The sequence below is a fragment of the Vipera ursinii genome (genome assembly GCF_947247035.1).
Source record: "Vipera ursinii genome assembly, chromosome: 1".
NCBI lineage: Eukaryota > Metazoa > Chordata > Lepidosauria > Squamata > Viperidae > Vipera > Vipera ursinii.
In genome coordinates this window covers 111,760,338-111,777,133 of record NC_139512.1, presented here as the reverse complement: position 1 = coordinate 111,777,133, position 16,796 = coordinate 111,760,338, and the positions used below count along the sequence as shown (strand labels likewise).

The 16,796-nt window shown below is 41.2% G+C and overlaps 1 protein-coding gene across 1 annotated transcript in view; it reads left to right on the top strand.

Annotated features, from left to right (window-relative positions):
• B4GALNT4 (beta-1,4-N-acetyl-galactosaminyltransferase 4) overlaps window positions 1-396 on the top strand; it is a gene marked incomplete at both ends in the record, with an annotated part of 237,260 nt that extends 236,864 nt beyond the window's left edge. The window contains one exon of the mRNA XM_083348960.1: window positions 282-396. Coding sequence (XP_083205086.1) covers window positions 282-396 — 115 coding nt within the window. The remainder of the gene's footprint in view (window positions 1-281) is intronic.
• Between the last annotated feature and the right edge of the window lie 16,400 nt (window positions 397-16,796).

Here is a 16,796-nt window from a genome sequence, read left to right as displayed (position 1 = left end):
AAATTTTGGGCCCTGTTGTGATCATAAGTCAAGGAATACCTGTAGGTAGTCGTGTAGATTTTTTTTTTCAGCCCAGGTATTCTAGCACTGGCTGTTCCTGCACCAGATGCAGCTTTTGAACTAGCTCCATGTCATATCAGCTAATCCATATATGAAGTTACTCCTGTTATGCATGAAAGAGTTCTGCAGCAGAGGTTTACTTGGAAAAGCTAACTCATGATCTTTCTGTCTCCTCTTTCTCTTTTCCCTTCCGTGGCCTGATTTATTCCCCTTGTTTCTAGGGTGCTTCAAAGTGGGCTAGAGGTAGAACGTTTGCGACTCAGGAACTTTTACCATTACTACCATTCCAAACGTGGCATGTGGAATTCACACAGCAAGAAGACACCCAAAGACTAAGCACCAGCTCTGCCATCAGCTGGACCCCCTACTCCTGGTCTTCTTTAAGCAGGAACAAGGAAACAGCAGCCACAGCATGACCCAGCACAGATTTTCTAGTGCTACAGGTAGCCTTCTGGATGCAGCATCAGTCAGAGGCCAGACCAAGAGCGCTTGGAGTGGAGGTTTTTCTACGAAACTACTATTTAAAGCAAACCATGTTTATTTTGGGATTTTTTTGTGACTTTTCTTAAAGGATCTAATTTCTTAGTAAGCAATTACATTTATTAACTTGGTAGTGCTGAAAGGCAAAGAGTACTGCTAATAGGAGAGTGAGGTGAGCTCGCCAGTATTACTGCCAACCAGGAATGAGCTGGCGCAGCTTCTCAAAACTCGTGTAACTGCCAGGAAAGGTTTATGACTGTATTTGCCCTACTTTAACTCTTCAAGTGAGCAGGGAAGCGGAGAGTCTTCAATATGTCACAAATGGTTCCTTCTTGATGTGTTTACGCCCCTGCCAGTGGGAGAAGCTGAAGAGAAATGAAAATATTTCAAAGGGGCATGAAAAGACTTGTATCGGGCGAGAGATGCTCCAGCCTCTTCAATACAATTTTGGAATTCCCCCCCACACACACACACTAGCTCTGCTGCTTTTGCTGCTCCAGCCCCACAGTTATATTGTGCCTCTGGTAGGAATTACTTCAAAACTCCTCTCATAATAGAATTATAAATAACCATCTCCAATCCCAGGGTGAAGGTAGAACAAACAAATTGCCCTGAAAAATTAGCTTTATAAGGGGGAGGGGATAGCCAGGAAAAAGCTCATTAGAACTTTCAGGCTCCAGCATTTTGGGGTGCGATTACCTCATCAAAGGGATGAGAAGTATTTTAGGCTTTCTGTTCTCCTACATATTTGTGTCCTCTAAAATTGAATCTGCACTTTTTGTCCACTGGGAGACACACAGTCTCCCAACAAGAGGATATTTTCCAGGTAGAAAGATATAGAGGATATAGGACTGGCAAAGGAACAGAAAGCCGAAAGCGCATCTGACTCTCTCTCCTTCCACAACAGAGTTGCTTCCGAACAGCCCCCTCACTTTTCTTCATCTGTTGCTTCGTACGAACCAAGACTGGCTGCCTACCAATGTGAGAGATAAAATACATTTGATATAATTGTCAGCAAAGAAGCAAACGTTACATTGAAATAGAATTTCTGGGAACAAAGGAATTCTGGATTGTGATGGGTTTACAGCAGGAGTCATCACCCATACTTCCTACTCTGTGCCGTGTTAACGGAGAACGCAACATAAGAATGATAATAATAAAACCTCACAACCTTTTATTTGGGAGGGGCAGACCCTAAGAATGTAGACTAGTGGCTAAAGGGATTGACTTGGTAGGAAGGGGCTGACCATGTTTCCCCCCCTCAGTTACTGTTTTTGGAGCAACCTTCTCTCTTTATGTACTATGAATCAAATATAGAGAGTGAATGTGGTTTCACTACTTTCTGGCTTCATCTTTGGGTTGCTATGGCGAGAGTATCAAAACAGGAGTGGAGAGAAGGGCAAAACAATATTTCCAAGCTAATTTCTGTGAAATTATGAGGTAGAAAGCTGTTTTCAGAAAGTTATGTCTGATTTTTTTTAATGGATATTGTTATTAAAAAAATAAATAAAGTAAATGTCCTGGTTCTGATTTTCTCCAGTTTCTGTTTTGTAAATTCATTTGAAGTCATGGTACTAGCAGGGTGGGAATTTTTTCTTCCTGCAGAGGCCCAAACAAGGCCTGCAGTGTTGATAGGAAACGCTTGGCAGGCTCGGCTGTTGCTTCATCCAGATCACCAAAAGTCTTTTCCTCTCCCCTCTCTGCCAGGTGCTGTGGCACCCAAGCAGCTGCAGTCCTGTTTTCAAAGAGTAGGGAATTAGTTTCATTAGTTCTTTCATAACATACTTAACTGGCTCAGGTGAGCATATCATGCCTACAGCTAAACTCATAGGGGGTGCAACAGTTGGGGCTACAATCCATCCTCCAGGTCAGCCTATCGTGCAAAGGTTTATGGCAGGGGTCTTCAAACTCGGCCCTTTTATGACTCATGGACTTCAACTCCCAGAATTCCTCAGCCAGCATGCCTGGCTGAGAAATTCTGGGAGTTGAAGTCCATGAGTCATAAAAGGGCCGAGTTTGAAGACCTCTGGTCTATGGTGATTCTCAGTCATCCAGGTCATGGTTGTCCCAAAGGTGCTTTTTCAAAAGGCAACTGGACTTTGTTTTTCCTTGAAGATATTTTGCTTCTCATCCAGTCAGAACTGAACTCTAAAGAAGCTTCTTGGATGAGAAGCGAAAAGTCTTCAAGGAAAAACAACCAAAGTCCAGTTGCCTTTGGAAAACGCACCTTTGGGACTATCATGCAAACAAACTCAAGAGGGCTAATCTAAGCCGCCTTTCTCCTGCCAGAACAGAGACAAAACCCTGGAATGACCCCCATTCCAAATATATCTCCATTTTATTCTTATTCTCTAGGCAGGTTGAGTGAAGCATTCGTAGAAATAAAGGCACAAAAGGAAAAGATGAGCTGACTGCTCTTCACATGACTGGAACATCTGGAATGATGTGTTGTCAATGGCGAGGGAAAAGTTTCCTTGAGGGAGCAACTGACTCAGAAACATTTTGCATATAAAGCCACTCATTAGAGCAGTTTACACCCAAGAAAATATACATGAAATATATTTTCACCTGAAGCTATAAACAGAGAATGGAGTATCACACACAAAAGTGTGATAAAATGCTATTTGGTATATATTAGGTAGAATGTTCGGATTAAAACCCAGTTGATGAAACCTTAATCAGGGAAAGGTAGATTTATTGAATAATCTGAATAATTGAATAATGTTGACAGCAGAAAACAAGCCAATTATTTCCAGCTATTTTCAGCCAGTTGGGGCTGTTTTTTAAAAAAAAATAATACAAGTACGCCTCGACTTACAGCAGTTCATTTAGTGACTGTTCAAAGTTACAGTGGCACTGAAAAAAGTGAATTATGACCATTTTTCACACTTATGACCGTTGCATCCCCGTGGTCATGTGATTTCCATTCAGATGCTTGAAAACTGGTTCATATTTATGACTGTGGCAGTGTGATCTCTTTTTGCAACCTTCTGACAAGCAATGTCAATGGGGGAAGCCAGATTCACACAACAGTCGGGTTACTGACTTCACTACACTTCACAATTGTGGCAAGAAAAGTGAAACGGGGCAAAATTCACTTAACAAATTTCTCACTTAGCAACATACTAAATTTCAGGCTCAGTTGTGGTTGTAAATTGAGGACGACCTATGTTTGGGTGCATGGGACTCTTACTTTGCCCCCCCCCCAAAGGCCTGTAGGTGGATGTGCATTATTTGCAAGAACTGTGGAATAAAGAATTGGAATGCTTCTCATTTACTAATCAATGTGAAGGCTCTTGGAGAATATTTGGCATGGTTTTTAAATCGATGAGGTTAATGCATTGCCATGTGCAAATGTTCAGGTTTACTAGAAATCTTCGAGCATGTGTAAAAGCATGTATTTGGATCCGTAGTGGCAAGAGTGCTTCAGATCTGATGTGGGCATTCGTTTTAGACCTACTGGCTTCCCTTTAAAAAAGCTGTACCTTTTCTTGGTCTTGTATACACGACCCATGCAGGCTAAGGCATAATGCTTATCTGAGTTAAGAAGGCAGTTGCTGCATCTTTAAATCTCTTTAATAAGTCCACGCAGCTACTTTGAGAATCCTGGAATATTCACTCCTGCTTTAAGGAATATTCAACAGGTACAGAGAGGGTGCCCATATTGGATCTGAAGCACCTCTGTCAGCTTTGCATTTGAGTACTGCACCCCTCCAGTTGGCTGACAACCACTTTGTGCTGGAAGTATAAAATGATGCAGGTCACTTATGCAGAGGAAATGAGGTTGCTCCACTATCATGCTGTTTTGTTTGTATCTTTATCTATCACTACTTTTTTTTTTGAAGAATAACTTAGTTTAAACATCTGAATGTGATTTTCAATTATGTACAATAAGGTAGCAGAATAATTATACATTTAAAAAGCATGGTGAGTAGCAAAAGAAGATTTTTATTTTACAGTGGTAAAAACCAGTGCTTTTTTTGTAAAAGAAAAAGGTGCCGGAACTCACACATGTCATACAACCCACCTTGCCTACCCTACAAGGTTCCATCCAAAAAAGGTGCCGGAACTCCGTTCTGAGCATTCTATGAGAAAAAAAGCCCTGGGTAAAACAATGTGCCATCCTGGATTTACGGTCTTGAATTTGTGACATGTGTATGTTTTTTGAACTGGCTCTTTATCAACAACCCAGAAATACTAATCAACTTTATTCTGTGGACAGATAGACAATGATGGATTGAGAGAGAGAGAGAGAGAGATCCCTTTTTTTGTCCTATGTTCTCCCCTTCTTCACTAAGGCAATTAAAAAAAATAGACAAAAGTACATTAAAGCCAAACTATACCTGTTAGGCAAGTAGGTTCAAATTTGGTCACAGTAACTAAATTGTTGCCAGCTAAGCTTGAAGTAGATCAAATCAGTAGTCAATGTGATGAAAGAAGTAAGAAAGAAATATATACATTTACAGTATCTTGACACCACCCTGTTTGGTGACCTACAAAGGAAAGAATTTATACTTGCTCTCAATTATGTTAAACTGGGCAAAACACAGCACTCAGTTCTTCTTTACAGCTGCTCAGGACATATTTATTAACTTGAATCCCGTCCTACAGGTTTTCATGGGATGGGGTGTGGTGGAGTGAAGGTTGGGCAGGCTAAGAACACGGTGGAATTCTGAATAACTTTGGAGGACTTTATTTAGAACCAAAGAGATGGGAAAATGAGAATAGGAACCACCGCTTGAGAAAAGGAAATACACAAAGTCTCTTTCTACTAGTGTTAGGAAAGTAAACATTTTCTTTTATTTATTTATTTTTTTTAAAAAACAACAACCACCTATCTAGGGACAATAGTATTTCTTTCTGTTCTGAAAGCTCCAGCCAAGGTTGCTTTCAGGCAACAGAGATGTGGATCTGATGCAAATGACTATAGCCCAAAGTCCTGGTGTTCCCTTAGGCAAATACATAATGTCAAACAACTAAAGATGAAGTAACTCTTCTAGGCATGTCCCTGGCCCTAATTAGTGTTTATTTTACATTTTGTTAGAGGAAAGGTACCACACTGAAGACAAAATATGGGCATTAAACAGTACCACAGTGAAGTTCCTCTTCCCAATGGCTGCATGAAACAATATTAATGAATAAATCTCATTAGCGCCCAGAGGCATTTGGCTGCATCTCTGTTTCACAAACGGTCAAAGAGCTGGTTGTGGTCTAGTTTTGATTTCTAGGGAGCTAAGCTGCTTTTCTCCTCCAATTCACCTTCAGGTATCCACTGCTGTTCATTACTGTCCATTGCTCAGTTTTCAGAAGTCATGAGTGGTGTCTCATGCATGTGTAGACTTGATCTAATGCAACTCTAAGCAGATTGCTAAAATGTACACTAATTCCATCAAGTTGCTTTTTGAACCTTTGACTTTATATCAAAATTAAGTCTTCCAAGAGTTCTTGGGCAAAGCTGATCTAATATAGTAGAAAGGACTACACACTTTCTACGTTCCAGCTCAATTACTACATAAGGGATGGTCATCCTGTAGGACATTTGTAGTCCCTCAGTGCTCCATCAATAGATCCATAACTCCTTCCAGAGAATAAGTGGGGGCATTTCTATTTCATCTTAGGGCTTAGTGTCATGAGAAAAATAACTTTTAAGTCCCTGCAAAAATTGGAGCATCGTGCTTGGTTTTTACCTATATCTAATTCCTAAAATGAAACAATGAGACTGAAATTTCAACCCTACCCATCTAATGAAAAAAAACCCTCCAACCTACAGTTAAGACATAGAAAGGTTCAGTTCTTCCTTGCCTAAAATATTCACACTCATCTGACTAAAATGGAGCCCATTCACTATTTCATCAAATGTTCCTTGCAATCTAGTTGACCTGCTCAAGTCTCTCTGAGCAAGGTCAGCCTAGTCGTATCTATCTTAAAAGGAAGATGATTTGGACCATTGCAGGTGTCACAATCAGAGCCCATAGAATGGAGACTGTTTAAATGCACAAATCAAAAGCCCCCAGGACCCACTGAGTACCCAGGAATCAGGAACTAATATTGTCTTGTGGGTCAGGTAAACATTCAATAAGCAACCCATAGGTCAGTGTACAACTGAAGACTATCAAACTTCAGTTTGTTAAATGGCAAAGAACGTACATATTTTCTCCTACTTGCATTTCAGTGGAATGGGGTCAGCCTGAACCCCTAGTTAAGGGGACTCTGCTGACTATTTAGCTGGGTTCAAGATCTTATAAAGCCCTGAAATCCAACTTTAGACACCCATGAAAAACCTCATTCTTCACCCAAGCCTTCTCTGATGAATGGCTTGTTATATTCATTGCTTTCCTTTCTCCTGCCCCACTTTGTTGAATATTTATAATAGTTTTAATTGACTGATTATAATTGTGTTTTAATTATTTGTAAACTACCCTGAGATGTAGTTGAAGCTTAATTAGCCTCCCCCAGTAGTGTTGTCAGATATCTTGACTTGCAAATTGCATCATTCCCTCCCAAAATGTCATTGATGATGGTAATGGGAATGCCTAGTTATCTCTTAGGATATAAACACTAAGCAATAGCAGTCCACAGCCTGGGTTTCTCAACTGCAGTGGGGGAAGTTGCTCACCATCCCTGCAACTTATTTACTAAGCTACAAAACATAGATGAAACAGAAGAGAATGAGGCAAATGGTCAAAACACCATTTCAAGTGCAGGTTTGCTACACAGAAAGAGCTATCTGGCTGCATCAACTGCATCGACTACTGCTTTAGTTAGCTGCAGGAAAAGTTATATGGCTGAAGTCAAGACAGAGAAGGGGGTGGGTGAGTTTTAGCATACCTATTGTGAGCTGTAGCTTACAAGGCTTGGAAGTACTTGTGAGAAATTGAGAAATGAGTGAAAAGAAAAAAGCTAGGGACTAGCTGATATCTGTTGAATGAGCCATGGTGGCACAGTGGTTACAATGCAGTAAAGGTAAAGGTAAAGGTTCCCCCGCACATGCGTGCTAGTCATTTCCGACTCTAGGGGCCAGTGCTCATCTCTGCTTCAAAGCCGAAGAGCCAGCGCTTGTCTGAGGACGTCTCCGTGGTCATGTGGCCGGCATGACTAGACGCCAAAGGCGCACGGAACGCTGCTACCTTCCCACCGTAGTGGTCCCTATTTTTCTACTTGCATTTTTACGTGCTTTCGAACTGCTAGGTTGGCAGAAGCTGGGACAAGTAACAGGCGCTCACTCTGTTACACGGCACTCGGGATTCGACCCGCCAAACTGCTAATCTTCTGATCGACAAGCTCAGCATCCTAACCCACTGAGCCACCGCGTCCCGTCTACAATGCAGTATTGCAGGCTAATTCTGCCAACTGCCAGGAGTTCAATTCTCACCGACTCAAGGTTGACTCAGCCTTCCATTGTTTCGAGGTTGGTTAAATGAGGACCCAGATTGTTGGGGGGCAATATGCTAACTCTGTAAACCACTTAGAGAGGGCTGTAAAGTACAATGGTGGAGTATATACTGTAAGTCTAAGTGCTATTGCTCTTGCTATCTTGCTATCTATCTATTTGTGTCTGCCAAGTAGAAGTATCAACAGCTTGGAGGGCTTTATTTTAAAAGATACCCAACTTCTAGATTAATTGTGCCTAGTCTTCAAGCAATAAAGTAAAGAATGAAGAATGTTTCCAAAGTGTTAACCAACTGCTGGCTTGCAAAATCTCAAAAGACAGCCTTATTCAACTCTTTCCCTTCTTCGAGCAATTAATTTTGTTCTCTGACCTACAAATCTATCCTTTTAAAATAAGAATCAGGTGAAGGTGTTGCAAGAATTTTACAAGTCATTCTTGTCCTTTAGGTGTTTGATGCAGGGCAATGCAATTTATAAAACATCTAATACCTTTGTACTAGGTAGAGTTGTGTGAAATAATGCATGTGTGGAAATATCTGGCACCTGAAACTGAAGTGTGAAACTGCTAATGAAGGATGAGTAGGAACAACTATCATGTCTTGCTAAAACCAATCAAGCCTTGCTAAAAGCTGAACAGAGAACTTGATTCCCAGTGGAACTTAATTGCATTGGCCTCAGAAAATTGGATTTTTCATATGTCCTTTTCTCTGAAAAAGGAGAATATAAAGGCACGTGCTTTGAAGCTTTTCTTGTTCCTGATAGATATCTGTAATACTAATCCAGAAAAAATGACTTGCAAAACACAGTGCCTGAAGCACTGGAGAATTCCACTAGAAAAATCACATCTTGAGCACTTGGAGGGGGTAGACCTTAACTTTTATTCACGTAAGCCAGAAAAGAAGTAATGCTCATACTATTCAGCTGTCTCATCGCAGAAAATAAAAATATTCACTTGCTGCTAGCATTGTGAATATTCAGGTAAGAGGGTTTTTTTTTTAAAAAAAAAACTTTAGTTTTCCTAAAAATATCAATCCATTTCCCCCTTACTCTGCTTCCTGTAATGGTTCAAGCCAAGTGTGTACCTTCTCATTAACATTTGCCCTGTGCTACTTGGGCTCAGTGGGTTAGGACGCTGAGCTGGTCGATCAGAAGGTCAGCAGTTTGGCGGGTCGAATCCCGAGTGCCGCATAACAGAGTGAGGGCCTGTTACTCATCCCAGCTTCTGCCAACCTAGCAGTTTGAAAGCACGTAAAAATGCATCTAGTCATGCCAGCCACATGACCACAGAGATGTCCTCAGACAAGCGCTGGCTCTTCGGCTTTGAAACGGAGATGAGCACCGGTTCCTAGAGTCAGAAACGACTAGCACACATGTGCGGGGGAACCTTTACCTTTACCTTACTTTACCTGAAAGTTTTTGACAAAACTTTCTCCCATTTGCATGAGGTGTGACAGTTGCATAGGAAGAGAGCATGAGGCAGACATTCAGAATGCCAGGCACCAAGGGAGAAAAGAAAAGAAATTGCTAAAATGGAAACAGGTTAGACTGAGAAATACGAAGGATACAGTTGATAAGACACCAGGGGAAAACTATCTAGTTTCTTTATTTTAACGCAAAGGGGGTCTGTCCTGATGTCCAAGGAAAAAGTTACACTTCTCTGCCTGCTTGGGGAATGTGGAGGGAAGGGAATATCTATCCGTTCACCTGCTGATACACAGACAAGTCTTGACTTGATAAGAGCGTTCACAACGCCCTCCTTAGGCAATGAGTACCACCTAGCAACAGCCCCACCCTACCTTTTCCTTGCACTTTCCTTGCTCTTCCTTCACCATCAAGCACACCTTCCCAAGGCAGTGAGAGCTCCCTGTTGCCAGCCTCACCGCCACCAACACAGAGACAATCTTCAGGAGGAATGTGGATAAGACAGCTGGCCTTGAGCAATGGGAAAGCTTCCTCAGCCTGAGGAGAAAGAGAACCTCAGAACCCTATTTTTAAGGCAAGCTGATTGGGAATTTTGAGAGTAATACTTCAATGTATTTAAGAGATAGGAAGTTGGGTAAAGCCTCCATTAGAGCAGTGACAGTGAAACAGAAGATCTCACAGCTGAAAGCAAACACAAACACAAAGTTAAATAGTAGGCCACTACTGGCCAGCAGCCGACCTAACCCAGTTAGACACTGCTGTTTAATTGTTGTTATGTTAGTATTCATATGCATTTGAGTATTGAACTATGTGGGTTTTAATATATATTTTAATGTTACTCTCCACTGAGGCCTTAGAGTCAAAACAAATGTCACCCACAAAGTAAATAAAATCTGCAGGCCTTCCTATTATCCTACAAGTACAGAAAAGAGCCTATATATTTTCTTTTATCTAAGGAAATAAGAAGCAACACCATGCTGTGTTGTGGTATGGTTCCAAGCCCAGGATGGATTCATTCAGTTATGGTAATTAGGACTTTAAAGGAAAACACCTTGTTGACTCACTCCCCAAAGCACTCTGTGAACAGATACAGGCAGCCATAAAATATTCTGTTTGACACTATGCCAATCCAACATTCACCATGCAGAAAAACTACTGTGTTCTGCTCATCCAAGGCTTCCATGCAATTTTTCAAAGGAGTTCCAGGCTCAAAGGAAAGCAGATGCAATATTCCCAATGTCCACAAGGCGGTGCGATTGATGTAAATGTAAATAATGTAAATTATTTGCATGAAAATAATGGAAACGGCCCATAAGTGTTAGCTGACACAGTGTTAGATGGACTTCATTCAAGCCAGCATGGCATGGATCACCCTTCTTTAGTCTCAATCTGGAATAGGTGAACCAATTTTAAATAGCTGTAGTTGTGTGCCTATGTTATGAAGACTTTTCTTCATTACATAAATAGTTTATCCTTGGGTTGTGACAGCAATTGGGACCAGAATTGCCATCACTAAGTAACGTGAACATAAACCATGATATTGCATGTTACTTAGCAAAAGAATCCCAGTAGTCCCAATTCCCCTCATTAAGCAAGGACCTTGCATGACCGCAATTTCTGGTTTTCTGATAGTTTTTCTGGCTATTATTTTTTATTACTATCTCATTGCATTATCTTACTTTTAATATCTGTTTTGTATTTGGAAGCACTACTTACCTATGAATAAGCTATCCAGAATGAGCTTTTTCTCTAAGTAAATAGGCATAGGATTGCTCTGTAAAATTCATGCATGTGTCAAATAGCACAATATTGACTTAGAGAATTGTGAACAATATTTAATTTATTCATCAAGGCAGTAAAAGACATTTAGCTTTACTAAGAGGAGAACTATCCCGTACAGTTTGGCTCTTGCATTTTTAATTTGTTTCTTTCTGAAGGAAAGGAGAGAGGGGAGGTTTGTCTTTTTATGTTCAGATTTATTATTATTATTATTATTAATAATAATAATAATAATAATAATAATAATAATAATAATAATAATAATAATAATAATAATAATAATAATTTTATTTGTATACCGCCCTTCTCCCGAAGGACTCAGGGCGGTGAACAGGGCAATACATGTTAAAAACAAGAATACAAAAATTAAAAGACATTAAACAAGATGCCCCAAAACTACAGCAATAAGTTAAAATACATTAAACAACAATAAAATCCAAACCCATCACCCATCAGGCCAGGCCGGCTTGTTTGAACAAGTAGGTCTTTAGATCGCGCCGGAAGGAGCGAAGGTCGGGCACCATCCGGAGCTCAACCGGAAGACGGTTCCACAAATCCAGCGCGCCCACAGAGAACGCCCTCCCCCTGGGGGCCACTAGTCGACATTCTTTGACTGGTGGCACCCTGAGGAGGCCCTCTCTGTGGGAGCGCACTGGGCGGAGGGAAGTTGATGCCGGCCGCAGGTGCTCCCTAAGGTATTCCGGACCCTTGCCATGTAGGGCTTTGTAGGTCATTACCAACACCTTGAATCTCACCCGGAAGACAACTGGGAGCCAATGCAGCTCGCGAAGCAGAGGTGTAACATGGGAGTATCGGGAAACTCCTAACACAACTCTCGCGGCTGCATTCTGTACCAGTTGGAGCCTCCGAGTGGTCCTCAAGGGCAGCCCCATGTAGAGAGCGTTGCAGTAGTCTAAACGAGAGGTCACGAGTGCATGAGTGACCGTACGCAAGGCATCCCGGTCTAGATAGGGCCACAACTGGTGCACCAGGCGAACCTGGGCGAAGGCCCCCCTAGTCAAAGTTACTATATGGTCTTCTAAAGAAAGCTGTGAATCTAGGAGGACTCCCAAGTTGCGAGCCCTATCTACGGGGGTAATAACTCACCCCCCATAGAAAGAGATGGAATATTCTGAATATCCCGAGATGCCGGTACGCACAGCCACTCAGTCTTGTCAGGGTTGAGTCGAAGCCTGTTCCTCCCCATCCAGACCCGAACCGCCTCCAGGCAACGGGACATCACGTCGAGGGCATCACTGGGGTGGTTTGGGGTCGAAATAAAAAGCTGGGTATCATCAGCATACTGATGATACCCAACTCCAAAGCCACGAATGATCTCACCCAGCGGTTTCATATAGATGTTGAACAGGAGAGGCAAGAGGACCGACCCCTGAGGAACTCTACAAGCGAGAGGCCTCGAGGTCGACCTCTGCCCCCCTGCCAACACTGACTGCGAACGTCCCAGGAGATAGGAGGAGAACCACTGAAGAACCGTGCCTTCCACTCCCAATCCCCTGAGACGCTGCAGCACTGCACTGCACTGCACTGCAACCTTTATTATTATATATTTGCAAAGAAACGTGCATTCTAGGGAAGCCATCAATTATTGCATGAGGAAGCCGGTCTGTTTTGGCAAAAATGCTGGGGTAAGAATAACAGAAATCTTCAGAAGACCAGACATTTGACCTTGGTGCTGATTTCCAGATAGATGACTGAAACTTTGAAGAAGAAACTAAATTCCCTTATGATGAAGTGTATGTTATCTTTTATTGTTGGGGGGGGGACCCTCACTGCAGGTTTACAAGGCAAAATGAGTATTCTTTTGTTCACTGATGGATTCAGTGGCTGCTGATTGAAGCTAAGTCTGCCGGTGCTGTAGGGCGGTTGTTAAGTGGGAACACAACACTATTATTAGTGAGATGAATGAAGGCAGAGGCATAGGAGCTGCTTGATGCAAACTGACACCAAAGTCTGAGTTCTTGCTAGCAATCAGCAATGGAGAGCCTAAACAATGGGAGTATAGTAGTTTTCTTGCCTTTCCTTCATGAAATCTTCAAAGAAGATTAGGTTCCTACCCTGACAGTGCCTGATAGAGGTAGCCCATTCCTTTTGAAGTAGACACCATTTCAGCCTGCCAAAAATGCTGGAACTCAGTTGTGTGCTTAACTCAGTGGTAGCCATTTACCAAGATGTGCTTCATCCGAAAAGCAGGTGAATTTATAATTAAACTGTATCAATATTTATGGACCAATCCATCAAAAATAAGATGGGATCAAAATGGCTATCTTCAGATTTCATTCAATGAGCTAAGCAGAACTATTTTTGTTGAAATGTATAGAATGATGCTGTAAATTAAGTTAAAAAGAATTAAAACAAGTTAAGGTGCAGTGTGCCACTAATTCTATGCAGGCTTATTCAGTGTGCAGTTTTATGAGCAGGTATAGTCAAATATCAGAATGGACTCTGATATGGACTGAATGAATAATAAACATGTACAAAATTGTTAGTAATCAATTAGTAATCAGTTAACAAATATGTACAAACTAGGCAACAAGATCTATTACATTCTTCTTATAAGTGTAACTATTAGCTTGTATAACTATAATATTTATATTTGAATTATGGAACTATCCATGAAGATGTTATTATCATTTATAATGACGTCTTCATGAATAAAAGGTAAAGGTAAAGGTTCCCCTGCACATGCGTGCTAGTCATTTCCGACTCTAGGGGCCGGTGCTCATCTCCGTTTCAAAGCCGAAGAGCCAGCGCTTGTCCGAGAACATCTCTGTGGTCATGTGGCCGGCATGACTAGATGCCAAAAGTGCACGGAACGCTGTTACCTTCCCACCATAGTGGTCCCTATTTTTCTACTTGCATTTTTTACATGCTTTCGAACTGCTAGGTTGGCAGAAGCTGGGACGAGTAACAAGCACTCACTCTGCTATGCAGCACTCGGGTAGTCTAATTCAAATTAAAGCACTAAAATGTGAGAATAATTTGACTAAGCCTTCTCCATCAGGCTCTCAGCTTCAAATTCTTGAGTCTAGTTCCTGGATCAAATTATATTATGTGAACTCTAATTAACCATTTGAAATGGCTCTCAAATGACAAAACTATCTAAGGTTTTCATCATCAGTGATAGAAATATGTTGATATACAAATCAGCTAAAACATTACACATTTATAGATATGTGACTGAATTCCCAATGTTGCAAACTGAGGAGGTTTAACACATTTCGTCTGCAGGAAAGCCTTTATTTCAAGGTATGAATATAAATGTTCAATAAGAGCCATTAAATTAAGAAGAGTGTTGACTTCCAGGAATCCATGTTATAGTGAATGAAAGTTTTTGTGGCTGGAAAATTTCAGAATAGAAAGGATTTATATCAAGATACAGCACAAAGGCTTGTGTCTCTTTTTGGTTGTTCAGCAATATTGGAGCTAACTCCTGGGTTAGTCCTTGAATTCATCCCTCTCACTAGAAGACCTCAAAGGTCCCTTCCAACTCTATTGTTGTTATTGCTATTGTTACTAATCAACACTTCTGAAATCCTTGTTTTTCTCTATTCCTTTTGTGAGCCTTAAACATGCAGTTAACTGACAAAAGGCTGTTGAGCACAAAGCCACAAAGTGACCAGCCAGGAGAGGAGGGGTTGAATGGATGTTTCTTGAGGCTTTTTTTTTTCAGGAGCTGAAAACATTACAAATAGGAGAGCAAAAAGAAAAGTCAGCCTTAAGCTAATTATGTAAAGAAGTATTCTTGTCTAAATGACACGAGCTTTTTATTAAATACATTTGATTAGAACTTTCTGCAGCACCATAAAGCAAAAGAAAACAAGCAATTTCAATAAACTTAGAGAGACCTTGGGAAGAATTCCATGGATGAGAATCCTAAAGGGGAAAACAACTCAAGAAGCTTGGGAAGTTTTGAAAAGTGAGATAATAAAGGCCCAGTCTAGCACAATACCAACAAAAAAGAAAAATAACAGCTCTCAAAAGAAACCAGCATGGCTGCATAAAGGACTCTCTGATAAATTGAAAGATAAAAAGGACAAGTATAAGAAGTGGAAAGAGGGGCACATAACTAAGGCAGAATATCAGCAAATAGCCTGAGCCTGCAAAGATGAAGTGAGGGAAGCTAAGGTTCAAAATGAAGTAAGGCTTGCGACCAAAGTCAAAAATAACAAAAAAAAACTTCTTTCAACATATAAAAAACAAGAAAAAAGTTAAGGAAATGATTGGTCCATTAGTGGGGGAAAGTGGCAAGAAGGTGACAAGCAATAGGGAGAAAGCAGAACTATTTAACTCGTTTTTTGCATCTGTCTTTACACAACCTACCAAAACCAGTGCCATAAAAAACAGAACAGAAACGCAAGTTAAGATAGGCAAGAAAATGGTAAGTGAGCACCTGTCCAGCCTAGACGAGTTCAAATCACCAGTACCAGATGGACTATACCCCAAGGTTCTCAAGGAACTGGCAGACGTGATCTCAGAACCACTGAACTATATTTTTCAAAGATCCTGGAGCACTGGGGAACTACCAGAGGACTGGAAGAGAGCTGATGTAGTTCCCATCTTCAAAAAAGGGGAAAAAATAGATCCAGGAAACTACAGGCCTATCAGCCTGACCTCAATACCTGGGAAGATTCTGGAAAAGATAATCAAACAACAAATCAGTGAACACCTTGATGCAAACAAAGTCATCACTAAAAGTCAACATGGGTTTGTCAAAAATAGATCATGCCAGACAAATCTTATTGCATTCTTTGAACAAGTGACAAAATTAGTAGACCAGAGGAATGCTGTAGATATAATTTACTTGGACTTCAGTAAGGCATTTAATAAAGTAGATCACAACCTACTACTTGATAAGATAGAAAAATGTGGGTTAGATAGCATCACCACCAGATGGATTCATAGCTGGCTGACAGGCTGTACTCAGCGTGTGGTCCTCAATGGAACTGCATCTACATGGAGGGAAGTGTGTACTGGGGTGCCCCAGGGCTCTGTTCTGGGCCCAGTGCTCTTCAACACCTTCATCAACGATTTGGATGAGGGGATAGATGGGGAACTCATCAAATTTGCAGACGTCACTAAGCTGGCAGGCATAGCCAATACTCCAGAAGACAGGCTTAAAATACAGGAGGATCACACTGGGCGCTATCTAACAAAATGAAATTCAATGGTGAAAAAAGTAAGGTTTTACATTTAGGCAGGAAAAATCAAATGCACAGGTGTAGTATAGGTGGTACCTTGCTCAATAGTAGTAACTGTGAGAGGGATCTCGGAGTCCTAGTAAACAATCACTTCAATATGAGCCAGCAGTGTGCTGCAGCTGCCAAAAAAGCCAACACAGTGCTAGGCTGCATTAACAGAGGGATAGAATCAAGATCACGTGAAGTACTAATACCACTTTACAATGCCTTGGTAAGGCCACACCTGGAATACTGCATCCAGTTTTGTTCACCACGATGTAAAAAAGATGTTGAGACTCTAGAAAGGGTACAGAGAAGAGCAAGAAAGATGATTGGGGACTGGAGGCTAAAACATATAGGGAACGGTTGCTAGAATTGGGTATGTGTAGTTTAACAAAAAGAAGGGTGAGGGGTGACATGATAGCATTGTTCCAATATCTCATGGGCTGCCACAAAGAAGAAGGAGTC